Below are 22,002 nucleotides of genomic sequence, written 5' to 3' on the forward strand. Positions count from 1 at the left end.
ATATATAAATTAGATTTTATATTTATGCTTGTAATTTATATTGTGACACAAAATTATTTTTAACTATTAATAATTTTTTTCATTGCATTGATAATTTATTTTAAAATTATAAAATTTAATTTATAAATAAATATGATAAATAAATTTTAAAAAAAGATTAGATGTTAAAAGAATATATAAAACCCTCTCTTAAAATTCCTTAAAAATGTACTTTATCGCATAAGATGGTCATGTTTAATATATAAAGATTATTTATTTTAAAGTAATTTAATTTAATTTATAAATAAATATAATAAATAAAATTTGAAATAAATAAGAGGGCAAAAGCATCCTTAAAAATTTTCTTATTAGAAAAAAGTTTTTAAAAATGCTCTCACATAAGAAAGACCTAATATATACAAATTGATTATAAAAGGGGTGAGAAAAGGAGGAAGAGTTTCGGTTAGAATTTGAGTCCAACTTGAAGGCTTTTAAAAACAAAAGGAAGAATTAGATGTTTATTACACATCCTTCTATAATTATTTGTAGCTGTAGGGCTAAAGTTTGAATCAACTTATCAATATAAGTTGTCTTTAAAATCTTTAAGTTATAAAATATGTTGTATGTATGTGGAGAAAAAAGAAACACTAAAAGTGGGTTGAATAGTTTTACTCAAAAACTCAACTTTTTTGCAAAGTAATGAAGTAGTAAATTACAAATTAGAGAGGGCAAATGAAACAAAGAATGAACTTAGAGATTTATACTAGTTTGTTTCAATCATCGAAACTACGTCCAGTTCTTAATCCAATCAAAACAAGTTTTACTATCTTATCAAAGATATAAGTATTCTTTACCAAATCATTTCTTGCTCAAACCTAAGTATTCTTTGATTTGCCTCTTCAAGCAACTAGCCAAATATTCATTTTACACAAAGCCTCTCTAGGCTTAGTACTGAGTACTCTTTTACAAATAAGTTTCTCTAGGCTCAAACCCAATAACTCAAAGTTATAAAAGGTTTACATAGTTACTTTATCTTCCTTTCAAGACGTGATACAACAAGTTAAGTACAAAGATGATTATAGAAAGAATGGAGAAATGATATTTCAATTTTAGATTGTCGTTACTTCTTTCTAAACTCCAAACTTCCTTTTATAAGCTTCAACGAAGATGACCATTGCAAATTCTTGAACTTCTCTCTCATGGTTTGTTTCGTTTGTCTTCACGATTTGCTTCTTGAAAAGAGAAATGTTCGTTGGTATAATAAATGTTTACATTAAATAATTTTACCAAATTGTCACTTTTTATTTGATCAAAGAAACTACTTATCACCTTTTGGATACAAAGTGGGTAAAGTCATGCATGTGTTAGGATGTTGTAGTGATGAAACAACTTTTGATTGTAACTTTCCATATTTGCAGGGATTTGCTTTTTTTTTTTTTATGCCAAACATGTCTTTCTTTTTTATAGAACGTTGGTACTAGGAAAGTATTTTAAAATTCAATTTGTTAAGAAAACATTTAGACGTAGTCAATTTCTTGTTTAGAGATCGTATATGATAAAAATTTAATGCATATCTCTTCTAATGACTAAGGGTTTGTCTTAGGCAAAATTAGAATCGTTTTAATGCAACTTTTGTCTTATACGATGATTCATCTTACTAACAGGTTGCATCTTCGAAGGTTCGTCTTAGTCATTTTGAAAAATCTATATTGTTGATCAAGAACTTCTTTGTTTGTTAATAGCAAAACTTAAAATTAGAGATATCTACGAATATCTTTTGACCTAACAATGTACAATATTGTAAAACTCATAAAATTATTCATTTGGTTGATATGATATCAACCATAATAGTATAATAAAAAAATGTATATAATTATGCATAAATTTAAAAAAAGAATTGATAATTGATTTTTAGTTATAAAACTAAAGTTTAACCTAATTTATTTTTAATATAGATTATCTTTTAGATCTTTGAGCATGCATTACTTAGGACATTTCTAAAGTTAGTTTATAATGTCTATTAAGAGTCAACAATGACGATATTTTTTTTTTATTTATAATATCGTTTAGTTGGTGTTGAATCAAAGTGAAGCGCGCTCAAGTTTAAGTCGTGTTTAATGTGTGAGCATAATGTATTTTTTGGGTTGAATGGCGCGACTTTAGGAGACAAGTGAGCCCTGGTGTGAGATAATAAATACCTAAAACAATGTGTAAGAAATGGAGTATCAAATAATTTTTAATTTTTTAAAACTTTGCATACTTGCAGTGGCGGATCCAAGAATTTTAAGTAGTGGAGATAATATTCATATACAAATTTGTAGTAATAAACATATAATTTCACATTTTTTAGAATGAAAATATACATTTTAATTATTTTTTATGAGAGCTCATATTCTAAAAATACTAAATAATTTTCTCATTTTCAACATTTTTAAATTTATTTTTCTTTATATAAGTAACAAAACAATTATTTAATCATTCATTTCTCACATTAAAACATTAAAACTTTATCTTTCTTGAATCCACCACTATTCATGAGTCATATATATATATATATATATATAGGGGAATGCTAATATACTCCCACCTATTTTTTTAGTGGGAGTATGTTAGCAACCTATACCAAAATTTTAAGACAAAAAAATCACTCATTTCTTTTGATTTAGTTAATTTGTATAAAGGATATTATAGTAATTTAATTTAATTTTAAAAGAAAATTAAATATTTTCTCTCTCTTATTAATTTCTTTCACCAAGTCATTTTTCTCTCCTATTAAATTATTTCTCCAACCTATTTCTCTTTCCTATTAAATTTTTTCTCTAATTTATTTATCTCTCTCCTATTAAATTCCTTTTTTAACTTATTTCTCTCTCATCTCTCACGATGCCTCCCCCCTCTCTCTGAACAAATAAAAATTAATTAATAGAAAAAATAAATGAATTGGCGAATGAAATTAATAAGAGAGACAGAAAATATTTTATTTTTATTTAAAATTAAATTAAATTACTATAATATTTTTTGTACGAATTAACCAAATAAAAAGAAATGAGTGATTTTTTTGTCTTAAAATTTTGGTGTAGGTTACTAACATACTCCTACTAAAATATAGGTGGGAATATATTAGCATTCCCCATATATATATATATATATATATATTTGTGTGTGTAAATTTTTTTACATAATTATGTCGTGTGACAAAATCTTTGTATTTAACTTTTTGTGCATGATCTATTATTATATCACAAACCTTAATTTAAATCTGATATGGGGCAAGTTTAATTTAATTCATTGAATCTATACGCAGGCCACGTGACGGCTAAAATGTATAGTGAAGTTGAACAAACTCCTTGTGAAACAATCAAATCAACTATGCATAATAAGTTGTGAGACTTTATCTTATTTGCATGTGCAATGTGTCATTTTTCTAATTAGCCTTGAGAAATTCAATCAAAAGTATGGCTAACTTTTCCATGGCTCATCCCTTAAATCATATATCTTAGTTGTGGGTAAGCTTGAGTGGGCTACCCTATAACGTTTTTAATACGTTTTTCAACAAAGAAGACTTGGAAGAATTCAGAAGATTGAAGACAAAATCGTCCAAACAAATTACTGGTTAATTAAGGTCAAAAGTCAAGGTCCACAAGGAGATGTTTTCGTGAAGAATGTTCAAAGAACTGACTTCATTAGTTATCATATAATGTAACTACTCCACTCATTGACACGCTTAACAAATTAATTAAGGAGTAACAAAACTAGACATCTAGGATCACCATAACACCTCTGTTCTATTTAGTTGATGTTTTAACAATTTTTATTTGTTTGAACTTGATTGTCATTTTATAATATTAATATAACATTAAATATTTTTTCTTATTACACCCTTAAGCATTATTCTTTAATTATTGGTGAGAATTCAAAATGTTTAAAAATATATTGAGAAATTGCATGATTTATTTCATGAAATCAAACATATTCATTATATTTTTTAAGTGTGGCATCAAAACCTTAAATGTCAAACAAATTTGTATACAACAGTTATTTTCATATTTTATAATTTAAATAATTATTATCTCCAATTCAACATTTTTTTTACACATTTTAAATGGGTCTCACTATTGCATATTTCATATTTTTATATCCTTTCAATAAATTTTAATTTTACTATTTTACTATATAAACATTATTTATTATTAAAAATAATATTAGTGGATCCCACTTAGGACCAGCCCAAGAATGACGAAGGCCCAAACAAATTATGAGATACTTTTATACTTGAAATAAAAAAGTTATATCTCGAAATGTTATTTTACCAATATATTTATGTGACCTTTTATTTATCTATTTATTTATTTTTTTTAAAATCTAATAACAAATAATTTTTATAGACTTAAAACTTGAGTTTTAGTAATCTTACCGGCCACCCATGACCCCACTACATAATGCTTAACAAGTGTACAAAAATTGGCTACAAGAGCAGGCTCTTATTCTTAATAAGAAAAAGGGAGTTAAGAACTCCCGATGCGAATACTCTAGCAAGACGTAAAATGCCAATAATTAGTTCAAATTTAAAACCAAAATAAAAAGTAAAAATTATGGAGAAATTCAAATGAAGAACCATCGTTAGTTTGTATAGTTATGAGTTACTTATTAATACAAAATGTGGTGTCAATGTTGCACGCAGGATCGTAGTCCATTAGAAATTAGTAAAGGATAGGTGTCAAGATATTAGAGTAATTGTTTTTCCATAGACCTTGTTGCAGAGGTAAAAGGATGGTCATGGACACTTGGAATATTATACTATTCTCACTCGTCACTGCACATAACACATGCAAGCACCAAAATTGAAAATTTTATCATCTAATACACAATCAATAATAATGCACAATAAAGACCCAAAGAAATGGTTCATTGGGTTGTTTGCTTGACAGATTTCAGAACCATACACAACCCAGCATATGATTTCACTTGGATTAGGTTTAATTTTTATTTCTTGTATTAGCGACTGATTGACTTGTATTAGCGCATGCATTAAGTAGTTATTACAAATAATTTCTAATAATATAATATCTTCAATGAAAATATTTAGGTAGGAAGACACTATAAACCATGGAACTCACATTGAGAATGGAAGACAAGTGAATTCCATCCGAGAGAAGAGAAAAGCTCCACAAATCTGAATCTGTTCAAGTGCTTCCCTTCTAGATGACATCAAGCTAATACCACAACTGTCCCTGCAACTTCCTCAGAAGTCAGAAGCCACTTTTCTACCCACTTAAATATATTGAGAAACTGTTTTCTTGTAATAAATTCGTACATTCTTTTTATAACCATGAGATAGATTAGAGAAAAAGAAAAGATAAAACAAGTTATATGATATTGATAGAAAAGAGACTGAGGGAATAAAATAATTGGTAAAATATTCTAAGAAATTATGTGAAAATATAACTCAAATGTATTTGCATATTTAAATCCTCTCATGCTACTTACTAACCTGATATATAGCCATAATGCAATGTTACAAAAGAAAATGATAAAAAAAAAAAAAAAAAAAGTATACCAAGACCGAATAACTTTGCTTTTTATCCACGATGATTCGACGGAAAGGGTCAAGCAATGAATTATATTAACCGTACATTGGATTTAATTTCTAATTTCATTGAGTAACATCCGTTTTCAAATATTACTTTACAAGCATTTCAACCATTTCACATACATTTTTTAACCATTTCATTCACATTTTTGACAAAACAGAATTGGTCAAAACAATACCCCAGATCCGGGGGGGGGAGTGATCTAACTGATTATAAATTTCCTCTTAAAGCTAGTTTGAAACTTAAATATTAGGCTCTCATCAAGAACGTGCTACAGATGATTGGATTTCCATTCAATGAACAGTTCCTGCTTATCAACCACTTTAGGAAAATGTCCATGAACTGATTCGCTTTCCCATTCAATTTCGTAAGAACGACAATCCTCGCTACTAATTGATCTCGAGCACAACTTTCTGAAGTGCTTCTGCTGTCAGAGGGATGTGCAAGCAATCTTGACCATCAGAATGCTTCTTAATTTTGACCAGCTCATGATCTTTAAATTCAGTCAAATGGGAATTCAGTGTAACCTGACTGCTTACAAGAAAACGTTCTCGACACACAGAGTAGAGATCATTGATTGGCATTCCTGTAAAATAAAGGAAAATATTCAACAAACCATTGATATGAAAAGAACAAAATATCCAAGTAAATGATAGAAACTTGCCTTCTTCAGGGTGAGAGAGTTGATGTTCGGCAAGAACTTTAAATACACTCTGGGCATTGCGTGTCAAACTTAGCAAAACTATTGTAGCTGTTTTGACATTTTGGTTGGCGCTGCCATGAGCAAGAATCAGAGGATAAAACATGCCTTCAACCTTGTAAGGGGCAAAAGTAGGAACATGATACCAGCACCAATTGAACTGTGTGTGAGCCATATTCTTGTCCCAAACTGCCAAGAGAGGATGAAATTGTTCAGCAATAGACAGACTAGAAAGAACCTTTCAGAGTCACATATCCTTCATCACTTTTCCTACAGCAATAACAAAAAGGAATTTCCCACAGCCTTGTATTATTGTAGAAACTGGGTCTTCAAACAGGCTATTTAGATCTAAGTCCTCTCTAATATTTCTAGTAGAGTTTTGCTTAGTCTTCCTCTACCTGACTACCTCTAATTCTGACTATTGGACTATTCTCCGCTTGATCAACTCGCTTACCAGCATTTCTGTAGGTTTTATTCTCACATGACCAAACCCTCTTATAAGTATTTTACCATGTAAGACCGAAAAGAGTTTTGGTTTTTCAACCTTACGAAAGGGCAATACCACTTAGTCATATTGTCAATGAAACAGAGATAAGAACATATGATAAGAAGATTCAGAACCTCAGAGGACCTCTAATAATGTGCAGCATAGATCAAACTAAAGCTTAAATAACATTTCATTACGAAAAGGCATTAATACTTTTTTAATTGTAAATTAATATTGCACCATTCAAGCTTCTATTTAAACACTCAAAATGATTCTGCAGTAGACAATATAGTATTTAGAAGACACTTCCAACCTTAAAAAAATAATATAACTAAGCATACTTAAGGCATATCCAAAGATGACATTAACGAATTACAAGGAAAAAAACATCCTGCAGAAGATAACGGAATAGCATTAACAAAACTTACACAGAGGAGCGTTAACATGGTCAATAGAGGCAACAACGCGAATTCGGGCACAGGCAGCTAGTCGAGCAAGATATTGTTGGGTATCAGAATCCCTTAATCCAGGTCCATCTATGTTGTGAATAACAACACAAACAAAAAAGTCACCGTCCTCTAGTTCCACTTGATCCAAAAATGTAAGAAGATCGTCCATGGATTGAGAATTGAATGACTGCCGGCTCTTGGGCAAGTCCCGATTGGAAACCTTTCGTTTAGCTTTCAATTGGTCCCATAGAACTTCAGCTAAAGCTATCACAACCTAATATAAATATATTGCATTAGTGGTGCATGATGAGAACATGCTTATATCACACTCTTAATCCTTCGGAGAAAAATTAACTTTTGGACAGAAGTTAGATACAATTGGTTAAGCATTTTAATACTGTTCTTTAATCAAAATTAGAGTTTTATCTTAGTAACTTATGTTAATCTTTAATGCAAACTATTTTTACACAAATTATCAAGGGGTGACTCCAATTGTAGTTGAAGAATAATCCAAAAACACTTTCTCATCTTACAGTCTGTTTGATTCTCTTCCCTTTTTGTTTAAAAAACTGAAAAGAAATTCACACTACTCGACAATCAATTTCTCATCCAAACTCTGTTAAGTTTTGAAAATTATTGCTAAAACATGTTTTAAAACCAAAATAGAAACAGCTTGGAGATACATTCTCATCCTCTTCTATTTTCATCAAATGTTCTCTTCAAGTGCTCGACAGACAAACTTTAAAAAAAAAACAAAAACGTGCAAAGGAAACAAATTTTAGAAGACAGAAAACTGATTTTGAAACAGTAAACAAACAAGGTTTTATCGCTCTTTTTTTGCCACATTAAAAAAACTTCAATCACAGTTATCTTTTGAATGAGAAATTTTAGGGGGGAAAAAACCTGTTTCAAGTTAATGGCTTGAAGATATCCGTTAATAACAACTACAGAATATTCAGTCAGTGCCGTTGAAGCAAAATCTTCAATGAGAGCCTTCTTAGATCCAAAGCCATACATCAGAAGCCCAAAACCACACCTAAATCACCCAAGTAACCTAAAAAAGGTTTAACATCGCACAATAAAAGCACTTCGAGAAAATCAACACATCCAAACGAACCTTAGCGCGAAAAGCCATTCAGGATACATAGTCTCATAGGAATCCAACAAGAGAGCGATCTCAGCTTCATGCTTGGGTTCAATTTGCGACGCGGCTTCCCTCAATTCCTAGACAATCACGAAATCGCAGGGCGATTGGAGAGAAGTAAGGGGAATTGAAAAACATTGAGAACTACAAACAATTAGGAGATGAACCTGTTCATCAACGACGGTGATGTCAGTGAGCTTGTGTTTTGACTTAGATTTCTTGGAGGATGAAGCGAGTTCCTTCGCAAGAAAATAGTTCCGCGAGAACTCGAACTCGTCGTCTTCGTCCTCCCAATTGTCATTGATGTCCATCGTTCAAACAGCGAGAGAGAAGAAACAGTGTGGAAGCAAATTTATGTCAGTTGCTTTTTTGTGCCCTAGAAAATTTTCCCGCCATTTTTCATCTGATCGCACCCCAAGAAAACTTCCGGGTCGGGTTTTCTCAAATCGTTGGCGGTTCGCAAGTATCCTATCCGAGCTTTTAGCAATCTCGTATAAACAAATTCTAGAACACAAGTGGATAATGTATAGATTCTAATAATGAATGGTTTGATAATACTCGAATTTGATTTTTGGTAGCAATAGTTCTTAATTAAATTTAACTTAGTCGATTGATTAACCTAAGATAAAATTTTAAAATATTAATGTAAAAAAATTATTATTATATATTATTCAAAATTTGAAATTTGATTTTAAATATGAAATATGTGTTAAGTTAATATCATAATTATTTTTTCAAAAAATTATGAGAATGATATAATATTATTAATTAATGGAGATCTATTTAATGAATTAAAATTGTATAGTTGAAGAATAATAAGCATAATTACAAATTAAATATTATTTGAATCAAAACTATAATTTTTTTTTTATTTTAATACAAAAAAAATCTCAATATTAAGATGTGTATCATTATTCTCTTAAAATCTTCTTAATATTTAACAATGAAGTGATACAATTTATGAGTTTTTTACTCAAATAATACAATTTTAAAAAAAATTACCCAAATAGCAATTGTGCAAATTTATTTTTCCAACTAGCATCATTTACTGTTCACGTTACGGAACGGGCCGTTCTGAAATCAGAACGAGTCGTTCCGGATTAAAAAATAACACATGAAAAACAAATCAGAACGGACCATTCCAAAATTAAAATTAGCACATAAAAAGTGGAACCAGAACGGTCCGTTCTGCTTTCAGAACGAGCTGCTCTGACCTACAAATAAATTTTTTTTTTCGATTTTCATTTATCAAATACCAAAACTCATAAACTAACATCAAATAATTAAATTTATTGAATATTAACATTATAAATATATCTAAATAAATTTATTAAAATTCAATACAACAATAAAGATCAATGGTGGCAGAAACTGATTATGGTGTTCTCTAATGTCCATTTCTGTTTTAATCCTGCTGGACTTTGGCCGACCCTTGAAAGTTCGCTTGAGTTCTAGATTTGGCCACAAAGTTAGACCAGTGTAAGTAGGCCAATAATCTTCATGTCGGAGCTCTCCAAACTGTCATTCGTATACATTTTTGGAACTTGCCGCAATCATACCACATTTCATTTAGCCTTACTGTAAATCTCCCAGCGGGTCAAACTTTGTGGAGAGCTCTGACATGAAGATTATTGGCCTACTTACACTGGTCTAACTTTGTGGCCAAATCCAGAACTCAAGCAAACTTTCAAGGGTCGGCCAAAGTCTAGCAGGATTAAAACAGAAATGGACATTAGAGAACAACATAATCAGTTTTTGCCACCATTGATCTTTATTGTTGTATTGAATTTTAATAAATTTATTTAGATATATTTATAATGTTAATATTCAATAAATTTAATTATTTGATGTTAGTTTCTGAGTTTTGGTATTTGATAAGTGAAAATCGAAAAAAAAAATTTAGGTCAAAATGGCCTGTTCTGAAAGCAGAACGGGCCGTTTTGGTTTCACTTTTTATGTACTAATTTTGATTTTGGAACGGCACGTTCTCATTTGTTTTCCATGTGTTATTTTTTTAATCCGGAACGGCCCGTTCTGATTTCATAACGGCCCGTTCCGAAACGTGAATAGTAAATAATGCTAGTTGAGAAAATAAATTTGCACAGTTACTATTTAGGTAATTTTTTTTAAAATAGTATTATTTGAGTAAAAAACTCTACAATTTATAGATAAAGGAAATATTTCTTTTCGTAATCATTTTTTCTCTCCACAATATACCTTTAATTTTTTTAAAAATAAATAAATAGTTTTAAGAATCGTCATTAACTAACTCTAAATAATTGCTCACACTAGTATATTTTTTTTTGTTTACTTTACTCTTAAAAATATTTAGAAGCATGGAATACCTCTTTCCGCTAGTCTTTTATAATGTATTTTATGCATTTTACATTTACTGTTTTTTCCCTTTCATTTTGTAAAGCTTACGACGAGTCCTACTAAAAATATTTTTAAGGGATAAGATATGTATAATTAATTCTTAATTCAACTCAATTAAATAAGTTACACATATACACATTCTATTTGTGTAATTTACTATCATTCTGTTATTCTTTTTTCTATAAAAGCATGCTACAAGGATTTTTCTTTTGAAAAAAATGTATAAGTTAAAAAATCATTACTTTAGCAAACAAGAAATGGAAGAAAAATAAAGAAAAAAGAGAGAAAAATAGAGGAAAGAAAATAAAATTTTCTTATTTGGTAAGATAGAAATAGAAAATAAAAAAATTAAATGTAGTCTTAACAAAAGGTTAGACTAAATGTCGATGATTCCAATTAGCTTTTACATGACAAATAATTATATTTTTTAATTTATAAAAATAATAATACTCAATTATATATTATATAAATATTAATAAAAAGATTTAAATATATTTTTAATTTATAAAATGAATAAATTTTAATTTTAATTCTATCAAAATTTTCTTTATTTTTTATTCCTATAAAATTTAGAACTATAGTTTTAGTTTCTATTATATAATATTTTTAACTACTTGTTTGTTTGTTAAAAGGTTACATAATTTTATTTTTCATAATTATTAGTGATATCATATTAGTGTGTAATAATTTTAATTGTTTTTATAGGTTCTTAAAATAAGCATTATTTATTTATTTTAAAATTATTGTTAAAAACCAAAAATAGTGTTACAAGCACTAGAAATAATATTAAAGGAAATAAAAGCAATTTTTACAAGCAACAGAAATAATATTTATAAATCTTAGAAAGATGAAAAATAAATTTTTTTAACGAGATCAATATTAAAATTTGTTTATTTTACATAAAAATATATTTAAACAATAAAATTATGATAATTTTTACCATCTATTATTTTTTTGCTTCTCACACTTATTAATTTGTATTCTCTATTGAGAGAAATGAACAATAATAACTTTTTACCCTAAAAAAATTAATAATAATACCGTCTCGCAGATTTTGTATGATTTATTTCTAATGGTTTCAAATTATCAAAGAAAATTATTTGTGCACCATACTTTTATAGTTTGAAAACGGCAAAAGCAACCCGTAAAAAAAACCAACAAAAGCATATTTTCTATTTTTTTTTATTTCTTATTTTTCAAACTAAACACCTAAAATTTATTTTATTTTTCACATATTTTCATCTATTATATTTTTCTAAAAATTAAAATGACAAATTGGCACCCATTTATTAATACACAAAAAATAAACCCTAAACGTGTGGTTCAGCGGTAAGGGTTGATCCACGCTTAAGCAAGGTCAGGGGTTCAAATCCTGCCTTGTGTATACAGTCGCGTTAAATCTTGGGGCCAGCTATCCCATCCTTTGAGGTGCCTCCAACGTAGCGAGGAGATTAGTCACTACTATCAGCGGTGAATACTCCAGGGACAAACCAAAAAAAAAATACACAAAAAATGAAACTTTTTATTATAGCGCTCCCTTTTGAGTTTCTTTTTCTCTTCATAGATTCGAGAGTGTTTGAGAGCTCTATGACTGAACCATGAAGGAGGAAAAACAAGTTGTGGTAGTAGTGGGGTGCTACCTTGGAAGCCTGAAGTTGTTTCTTTTTCCCCCTCCCTTTTTGCTTTATTCAACTAGCTAGAGCTCTCGGAGTCCTCCATTTTCTTCTTTTTTTTTTTTTCAAAGAACTCGAAATCAGGATAAGGAAAGCTGAAATTTTGGGGATTGGGTTGAAACATTGGACTGTTGAATGAATTAAAAGTTTAATGTTAATAAAAATTCTAAAATTTGTAACTATGGAGATGAAATGTTAAAAATGTTGATGATTTCTTTGAGTTTTGGTGCTTGCATATTATTTTTTCTTGTGGTTAATGGATTGCATGAATGAATATAGTAGAGATAATGAGTAAAGATTGTGATTAGGAGGAAAATTGGTGAAATACAAATGAGGAATGAAGGAGGAAGCCATGCAGGTGTATAAAATTTCTACACTTAGTGTTGCAGTTGTGAGAGAAAATGGGATGGCAGATATCCAACGCTGCAGCTACGATTGAGTGTTGTAGCGGTGGAGGAAATTGCAATGATAGAGATCCAGTGCTACAACCATAGTTGAGTGTTGTAGCCATGGGGAGAAATTGAGCTAATAGAAATCAAACATTGAAGCGCTGAATTGAGCGTTGCAGTGGTTGGGGTAGATGATCAAATTTGATCTTGATGTCTTCATGGAAGTTGTAGTCTTGGATGTTAGCTTTCCAATGACTTTAAAATCACCTAAAAAGGAAGTTTAGAACTCCAATTATGACATTTTTAGTGAATAAAGGTCAAGTTGTCAACATTTAGACAAATTGTCGCGGTTTTTACAATTTTCAACATGGTAGATGATGGAATTAGAACCTGAGTTCTTCATGAAAGTTGTAGAAAATCTTCTTGTCTTTCATATGAGATAATGATGAGCATGACAGGAGTAGTAAAACTTTCTATGCATTGCTTTGTCATTGCATAATAAGTGAAAGATGATTAAGTTGTAAGTCATTCTAGTTGTTTAAATTGATTTATGTAGTTGTTTTCTTAAGATGTGAATGTTGTAAATATGTATGTTGATTAAGTTGACATGATGTGAAGTTGAAAGTTGAGTTAAGTAGTATGAGTGAAGTTGTGTAGCTATATTAGGATTCTATATGAACAATGTTGATGTGTTGTTGAGATGCATGTTAATCGTAATGTTGTAAATGAGTTGTGATGATGGTGATGAGTTAAAAGGTTGTGTGTTGATTGAGTTGTTGTGTTGAAAATTATAATGATCTGTTGAGTTGTGTTGACCACTTAGGACTATAGGAGATATTTTCGAAAGTTGCATATCTCATTGTGTGAATATTGTGTTGTGGTGCTCTAATAATCCAATTTGTTGAAAAACCTTTATTGGGAAGTTGATACTTGAAGTGGATAATGTGTTGTTTCTCCTTTAGGACTTTGTTGGTACTGTGTAAGCAAGGTCGAGGCATACGTGTATGAAACGACCATAGTATAAGAATCAGGTCGAGCTATACCGATTACAAGTAACCAACTGAGTAAAGTATGAGGTCGGGGACTTAGTTCCTAATCGAGTATCAAAAAGTTATAGTATTTGGAGGATAGTTGGTGGGCTAATCCCATAGGAGGCTTAGTTAAGTTAACTAATGTCGCGATAGGCTCGTATCCAATTGTTCTATCCTGACATTAGTACTATACTTTCTCATTTAAGTGGTGACATCCGAGAAACTAAGTCATTGTATTGTGAATTTATATCCAATTGGCTATTGATCTAGCAAGCTCGAAAAGATCACACAATGTTATCGGTTCGGTGGGATCAAGCCACTTAAGTTGTTCATCGTGTGTTGTAGGAGATCTCCTAGTAAAAATGCGTAATGACATATATAGTTGTTGTATTGAACATATGATGTGTTGAGTTAATTGCGTTATTCATATATTATGTTGAACTATGATGAAATGTGTTGTTGTATTGAATCAAAGTTGGATTATGTTGATCTGTGTTGTATATAGTAATGCTTTGTTGTTGTGTTGTCAAAGATGGGATGATGTGATGTTCCTATGTTGTGTATGTGTGTGTATATATATATATATATATTTTTTTTTTTTCTTCTTCTTCTTTTTTCGTAGCTTACCTTTGCATGTTTTTATATAATTTGGACTGCGATGATCATATGTAGTATAAAAGTAGGATAAAGATAGGGCTAAAGTGTTACATTAGAGGTCGTACAGTGGTGTTGGGGTTGAATGTGTTTGATGACTACCTATTGGTGGTAGATTTGTGTAGATAATTATAGTTACTTGATTGACAACTTAATTGTATATTTACATATGTAGGATTACTGTATGTATATTGCATATATTGGAGTAGTCATTTCATCCTTATATGTATGCAACATTATACTTATTATAGTATTTGGAAGTATATAATCTTAAGTTAGTAATTGTGTCATTTAGTGTGGAGATCATGATAGGTCGTTATATTTATAATGCAATGTAACAAATAGAAAGATTTGTGTTATCAAACGATTACTTATACATTATTTTTAGAATTTTGTATGAAGATAATTTATGTATCTATATATCTTTATGACATTATTTATTATATTTTATATTTTTCTATAATTTATTTTATGAATTATTATATAAATAATATTTATAGGAAACAAAATTAAAATTATAATATTTATTTAATATTTTCTTTACATTATTTAATTAATGTTTAGCTAGTTTGCAAGTGTAATCACCTAAGTGAACAAATAATTTTAATAAAAAGAAAAATTCTCACACCAATAAAACTATACAGTTAGAAAATTTAAAATTCAAACTGATACTAAATTACAAGCATGTTGACAGAGTGGTTTTATGTTTCAACATAAGTAGATATATAAAGGTATTTAGTTTCCATAAATTATTTTTTTTTGAAGCAAAGTTTCCATAAATTATTGATATAGTTGTTTTATTTTATTTTATAAGCATAATGATATTAATATTGACATAAAATGTTAAACTTATATAAAAAAATATTAACCATTAAATTATAAATATAAGTAGATATAACTCAATTACTACGTAGCGGTACTTTGTACCTCTATTAAAAAAAAAAAAATAATAATAAAATAATAAAAATATGTTAATTTAATTAATATTATAATTAATATATTAAATTAAAAATAAAAAAGTATAATAATAAATAATAAAAAAATTAAAGTAATTACTGAAAAGGTATCTCTTTATATATGATTACATATTTTTTTATATTACTTCATGATTACATCATTTTTTATTCTGGCAGAGGCGCACAGTAGCTGCCATGAACAGGAAACACGGGGTTGTTTGAATCGGAAGCGCATTTTAGCAGGAGCAGCAGGTCCACCATTAATGATGAGGGAAACCACCAAAATGATTAGCTGATCCATCAAATTCCCATCACTCTCATACGACAAAACCTACGTTGGCACCCGACCGGTTCTGTTTCAAACTTTCAATGTTCCACTCCCCACAACAAAAAATAGTAGCTACCCACGATCTAATTATATTTTGGGGTCGCAATATTGCACCTTGAATTTACCAAAGCCGCAACGTTTTCTGAGTTTGAATCGGAAAGAGAAAGTGGGCAATGGTGGGATGAGGATAAAAGGGAAGAGAAGAAGAAGGGAGGGAAATGGCGAGAGGGGAGTGGAGGGTTCAGCTTCACCATAAATGGAACTCGATTTGTTCCTACAAGAAAATCACTCTTCTAGTTTGCTTTTTCAACATTGTGGTTGCTCTCTATTCTCTTCGCTCTCTCTATGCTTCTCTTTATATCTATTCTGGCAGCGTTGCACGAAAAAGTGAGTCTTGTCTTACTTTTGAGGATGTTTTTGAGTTTTTCTTTCTGTCTTGTTTATGTTTCTGTTTCCCCAAATAGCACAATCAAAAGGGTAACAAAAAGTTTCTGCTTTATGGTAAATTTTGAGGCCCCTTAAAAGGGTCTTGTTAGAGACTGGGAAAGTTTAGTTTTTTTATTTCTGCCTACCTTTTTTGATTTGGTTTGGCTTGTGTATGTTTTCAGTTGTGGTGTATAGGCCAGATCAGATTCGGAAGATGGAAGAGTCTGATCAAATTCGGAAGACATACAAACCCGTGGAGTTAATGAAATTGGTATGAGCTATGAAGTATGAACCATTTTCTAGTATGTGGCCCGAGCAAATACTTATTGTGAAGTTAACCTCAAGTTGATGTTGTAAAACTTGTGCAAGTAGGTGAAGGAATTCGAAGGGGAGTTTTCAAGGGAAAATGTGGTGGTTGAGTTGCCTCGGCAGTTGAAAAAGGAAATAATTGACGAGGTCTTGCAGAGACTAGGAAGCATGAATGGAAGCAGCAAAAGCATGTCTCACTCTCAGCGCATGGCTAAGGAGCGAGGTGAGTGAGTACTCGTAGATTGTGCTGATAAGAATCTGTTGTTATTCCTTCTATAATTAAGCATGAGAATTGAGAAGCTTTTTCTATTGATAATATTCTTCACCTTAAGACTTGGATTTTAGCAAAAAGGGTGGTTGGAACTATAATCTTTAACTGGTCAATTTCATTTCTAGGGGGTGGGGCAGTGTACAATGCAGAGTATTACCAATTTTTCATGGCCAACTTGATTGTTTTCCTGAAGTATATGTGGAATGTCAGATATGTCCATTGTGAACTTATTGGAATCTGGTTTATTTGAATAGGTATTAGAATTAATGATGTTGCTATATGGTGCAACTTGCAAGAGTATCAGGATCTCATATTAATAAGACCACTAAGATTTGATGTTTCGCTATCCTGAAGAGCATACTTTTTTTTGTTGCTCCCTGTGCTGTATAACTGCTGTGTAGTTAAAAGTTCTGCAGCAAACATGAATTTGTTTAGATATGATGTATTCAACTATTCATATATGTTACCTTTTTTCTATTTCAAAGTTCTTGTTGCTTGCTGGCTAGTCATTTAGTGTAATATTTGTTCAATGAGGAAACTAGATGTTTGATGTTTCAAGTGTAAATTGCACTGTACAGTTGCTTAGTGTAAATCTTTGGTCAGGTTACAATTAGAAGACACATTCTCAGTCTTTTTTCCATTTTAACTGTTTTTGAGGAAATTGCTTTGATATGATCATTTAGTGTCCTTTTCTCTTTTCTTTTTTGTTTTTTGAATCTTAAACTTAGAAACAGACCATTTGAATTTTATTAATTTTTGTCCCAATTCAAATATCAGTTGGGTGGGTGGGATTTTGATCTATCTAAACTACTTCTGGATATATTTATCTGGTTGAATGAGAAGGTGTTTATTAACTTCATGGTATGATTGGATGACATTGTCATGACAATTTATTGCTTGATTGACTCTTATTCTGACATAAAGGGACAATAGTTTTCCAAGTTATTAATGTAACATAATGCTTGAAATTGGCAATCACTCATCTACTCCCTCTGGAGATCGTTTTACATAGCCTTGAGAGTTGAGACAAAAAGTTTAAATATTTAATAAGAAAATGGATTTATTCATTTGGATAGTGTGCACTATCAAAATATTTAAAAATTTAGACTTTCTTTATGTTTTAGTGGAACTATGGAAAAATTATTCAGTAGTATGCCTTTACTATGTTTCTTCTTGAAGTAGGCATTAATGTAAGTGAGGAATAGTATAAATAAAATTGAAATGAGAGAAGTGAGTTTAAGGTAGAAGTGGGATTATGGAAGTGTCTTATTTTCAAATATTGTTTAAAAACACCTATTTTATTCTAAAAATAGTATATTTACCCTGGCATGAGCATTTGATGGTATTACATTTCATTCCTCCCCCCCTCCCCCTTCGTTTGATATGGATGTATATCACACAAAACTTAAAAGTTCTTATATTTAGTAAAACGGTTTCACGAAACATTTCCTTGGACAGTGCTTATCAAAATGGAGCATTTTCATTGGAAAGTAACATTTAATGTTACCAATAAATGTCTGTCTTGATTTTTATTAAAAACCTTCTATTTATTGATTTCTTAACCATTGCTCTTAATTTAATATATAAAAAGTCTTTAGTAAAAAATGCATGCCTCAAGTGACCTAGTCCTCACTATTAAAAATGGAATATGCCTAATTTAATTTCAAAAGCTAACAGTATTTTGGTCATATTCCTAACCAATGTGGGGCATCGTAACACTCATGACTGCCCAAAATTCTCACTATGTATTTGATTTACGGAACAACAAAATTATTCAATATTTTCATGTCATATTTAGACTGATGATGATGATTGATTAATTAAAATATTTAAAATTTGATGTATGTAATTAACAGTTCTATAATTTTTGTTTTACCAAATTAGATCACACTATTTAATTAAAATGTTTGTTATTTTTCATGAAATATCTGATGAAATAGAAGTTAAAGATTATCATGCACAGATAAGGGTAGAGAGACCAACAAGTGTATTAGAGTATGCAGTTAAAATGTGAGGGAGGGGTGAGTGACATTATTTTAGGCTGCAAGTCAATGTATAGGACTTTATGATGTCCAGTAGAATCTTCCATCTGGAACTGTTGAATCACTTGGATCTATCAATTTTTTGGGGGGATTGGGAAGCAGGTGAATAGAAAACAAGAGAGAAATATTTTAATAAGGCGTAGCTTTTTGCAGGAAGCCTGTATGATTGTTTCTTTTCCTCATGCCATTACATAGCATGTAGATTTGTACACGTGTATCCACTTCCAAATGATTGTGCTCTTGGTGTTAATTGTTAAAAGGTGAAAAAATTTCTTTCGGTTTCCTATGTTATTCCCACACGCCACAGCTTTTGGTGTTAGACCAAAAGGAAAAAGAAAGTCTCCTTTACTCTTTTGTTTGAACAGTTTTATGTAATTTATCTTTCCCAATTGTTTCTTTGATATCATGTGGCCAAATTGTGTGTTAAAATGAGGTTCATCTTTTGTATTAGAAGGTTTTTTATTGTTGGGTGGGGGCCTGGGGGGTATGCGGAGTGGGGACTAATATTTTATTTTTAGACACTAAAATTGGTAGTTATGCAAATGATGAAGAATTTGAAAGATATTTTATTGCTGTTATATTTTTAACGTTGACTCATTCTATGCAGAAGCAATTGAAAATTGGCGCAAGGAAAAATTGGAGGAGCTTAAGTTGGCTGATGCCAGAGGGACTTCCAACTCAACCATTCCCCATGAAGAGGCAGGTATGAGCAAATTTTTCTGTTTTGTTTCTGACATTTGAATAAATTGTGTCACTTAGATGAAGCTTGTCTCTTTGCACCTTGTATCTAATGTGTATATCAATTTCCTAGGAATGCTAGTAAGAGCTTTGCAGTCTGATTGGGCTGTGCTTTCTGAAGAAATTGGCCTTTGGATACCTACTGTGGTTGCTAATGAAGAACATAATGATAAACCTGAGGGTGCAGAGGAGTTAGGTACTAGTTTCTCCAGTCAAAACAACTCCCCCCCGCCCCCGCCACATATCTTTCGTAATCTTGGAATCTGTTAGCAACTTAGGACCTGTTTTGAGTAAACTTCTCCCAGGTCTTCTAGGAGAACAAAATAGGAAGGAAATATAAAATAAGTTTTTCTATAAGTTAAAATTAGCTTATGCATATACTATTTTATAGAAGCTTTCTCCTTTTAGTTTTTCCAAAGTCTTATTTTTAACTCGTGTATAAACTAGTTTCAGCTTATGGAAAAACTTATTTTGATTTTTCTTCTTATTTTTCTCTTCTAAAAATACTTTTAGAGAAGCTTATTCAAATAGGTCTTCATGTTGCATGCTCTGTATTAGAATCTGGAAGTGTGAACATATTTTTCTATGCAGTAAGTTAATATATGTATTTATACTGAGCCTACATTTTGTCCAGGGGAGGAAGTTCTCCCCGGCAGGCCCCTTCCACCTGAATGCAATGCTGAACTTCATACGGATTATGACGGCACTGCAGTACAATGGGGTCTTAATCATCACAAGGACAGTGCAGCTGATTGCTGTCAGGCTTGCTTAAACCAGGCTAAACGTGCCAAAGAAGGTGAAAAGAAATGCAATATTTGGGTTTATTGCCCATCAGAATTTGGGTGTCATTCGCCAGATGTCTATCAGCACAAATATCAGGAATGCTGGCTGAAATATGTAAGATGCACCCTATGAACGTGATTCACAACTTTGCCCCACCTCTATGTCGAATGCTTAGAACCTGTTTCGAGATAAGTTTATAAGTGTTTTTGAAAGCTTCTTTACCGAAAATAAAGAGTTTTGTTTTCCAATAAAGAGTTCCCGAAAATAAAGAGTTTTGTTTTCCAATAAAGAGTTCTCAAAAACATTTCTAGCTGGTATTCAAACAAACTTTTAATAACCTTTGATTATTTATTTTCTGAGATCTTAAAGCATACTCCTAAACTTTCAAAATATCGTCTGCTCCAAAAAGAACTTAAAAATAAAATATATGGACAGTGTAAAAGTTTTATACACTGTCATCCAATTATAGAACTTCATGAATGATAGCTGACAAGTTTATTGACTTTTATAATAATTATTTTAAAACTTCTAGGATGATTTCTAATTGATTGGTGCGGCAGTGACAATTCTAAAAATCTGTGTAGTTTTTCCTCTTCCCTCCCTGCTAATATACTTTTCTTGGGATTGTGAACACAGGCTGAGAAGCCGAAACTAAATTTTAAGGATCGGTATCCTGAATGGTATCGAAATTTACGCCCATCTGCACCAGGGATTGTTCAATGGGCCTCTGGAGTTGTTAGCGCATGATATAAACAACGACACCAAAAGGTAACAACTTGATCAACCGAAGTCCAGACTCCAGATCGTAGATTGCAGGCAGCAAAGCTAGCTTTGGCAAAGCCCTTGTCATGCTTTGTGGATTATACCGTTGTTCTTCATCATGTTTTTGCCTTTATTATAAATGGTGGAAATGGGGGGAGCAAAGAATTTCCCCCAATGGTCATTTCCTCATTTTAAGACTTGGTTCTGGTTAAAACCATCTCGGTGCCAAGGATTTTTCCCTCAAGACAGGGTCTAAGACTTTGAGGTGAGGTTAGATTTGTATTTCTTTTAAAATTCTTAGAAGTTGTAATGGAACATATGGCCACAGACGGCTGTGTTGGTTACACATTTGGAAGGTGAATTGTAGATTCTTGGCCAAATATTTGGTTCCTTTGAAAGTGCACTGGGAAGTGTTATTTTTCTGTTACTGTTAGTCTTCACCAAAATGTGAAACTAACATGTACTAACTGATGAGGAAATTGTTTTGTTGTAAGCTAGCTGAAATCATAATACATTGTATCTGAGGGATTTATAATGTTATTGTTGATGATGATCATCAGAATCTTCTCTGTCCACTGTGTGTTTGTTTTAATCCATTATAAGCACACATGCATGTATGCATGCATCAGTGTGAATATATGTATATACAATATCACTTGCAAGTAGGAAATACAGAATACAATTAATTTTGTCGATCAGATTCTGAATGGTTTTCGGTATAAGATTTAGGTCTTCTGAAGAAAAAGGATGTACCTTAAAGAATAACACATTTTCCTTTAATCTTATTTTCTGTTTCAACTTTTTTTTTAATAGAAAACAATATCAATAGTGTTTTTTTCCCCTACTATTTTTTATACCAAATTTTAAAAATAAGAAACAATGTAAAAGTAAGATGAAAATTTGTAGTTAAAAAA

The 22,002-nt window shown here is 30.8% G+C and overlaps 2 protein-coding genes across 3 annotated transcripts; one reads left to right on the plus strand and one right to left on the minus strand.

Moving 5' to 3' along the window:
• Nucleotides 1-5,593: 5,593 nt before the first annotated feature.
• ORC2 (origin recognition complex second largest subunit 2) lies at nt 5,594-8,834 on the minus strand. The gene is made up of 6 exons (XM_020376247.3): nt 8,518-8,834; nt 8,324-8,430; nt 8,110-8,242; nt 7,186-7,480; nt 6,235-6,459; nt 5,594-6,156 (listed from the first exon to the last, which is right to left on the minus strand). Exons 1-6 carry the CDS (start codon nt 8,659-8,661, stop codon nt 5,960-5,962), a joined length of 1,101 nt encoding a protein of 366 aa, XP_020231836.1. The 5' UTR covers nt 8,662-8,834; the 3' UTR covers nt 5,594-5,959.
• A 6,754-nt stretch (nt 8,835-15,588) lies between these two features.
• LOC109812291 (uncharacterized) lies at nt 15,589-21,663 on the plus strand. 2 transcript variants are annotated; one of them, XM_020376218.3, is made up of 7 exons: nt 15,589-16,144; nt 16,366-16,454; nt 16,556-16,715; nt 19,413-19,508; nt 19,617-19,739; nt 20,178-20,440; nt 20,963-21,663. In XM_020376218.3, the coding sequence occupies exons 1-7, from the start codon at nt 15,976-15,978 to the stop codon at nt 21,071-21,073; spliced, it is 1,011 nt and encodes a 336-aa protein (XP_020231807.1). In that variant the 5' UTR covers nt 15,589-15,975; the 3' UTR covers nt 21,074-21,663. The 2 variants fall into 2 exon arrangements, with proteins under 2 accessions (XP_020231807.1, XP_082919261.1); XM_083063135.1 differs by lacking the exon at nt 19,617-19,739.
• The last annotated feature ends 339 nt before the right edge of the window (nt 21,664-22,002 follow it).

The sequence above is a fragment of the Cajanus cajan genome, chromosome 9 (genome assembly GCF_000230855.2).
Source record: "Cajanus cajan strain Asha chromosome 9, NIPB_CcT2T_4, whole genome shotgun sequence".
Lineage (NCBI taxonomy): Eukaryota > Viridiplantae > Streptophyta > Magnoliopsida > Fabales > Fabaceae > Cajanus > Cajanus cajan.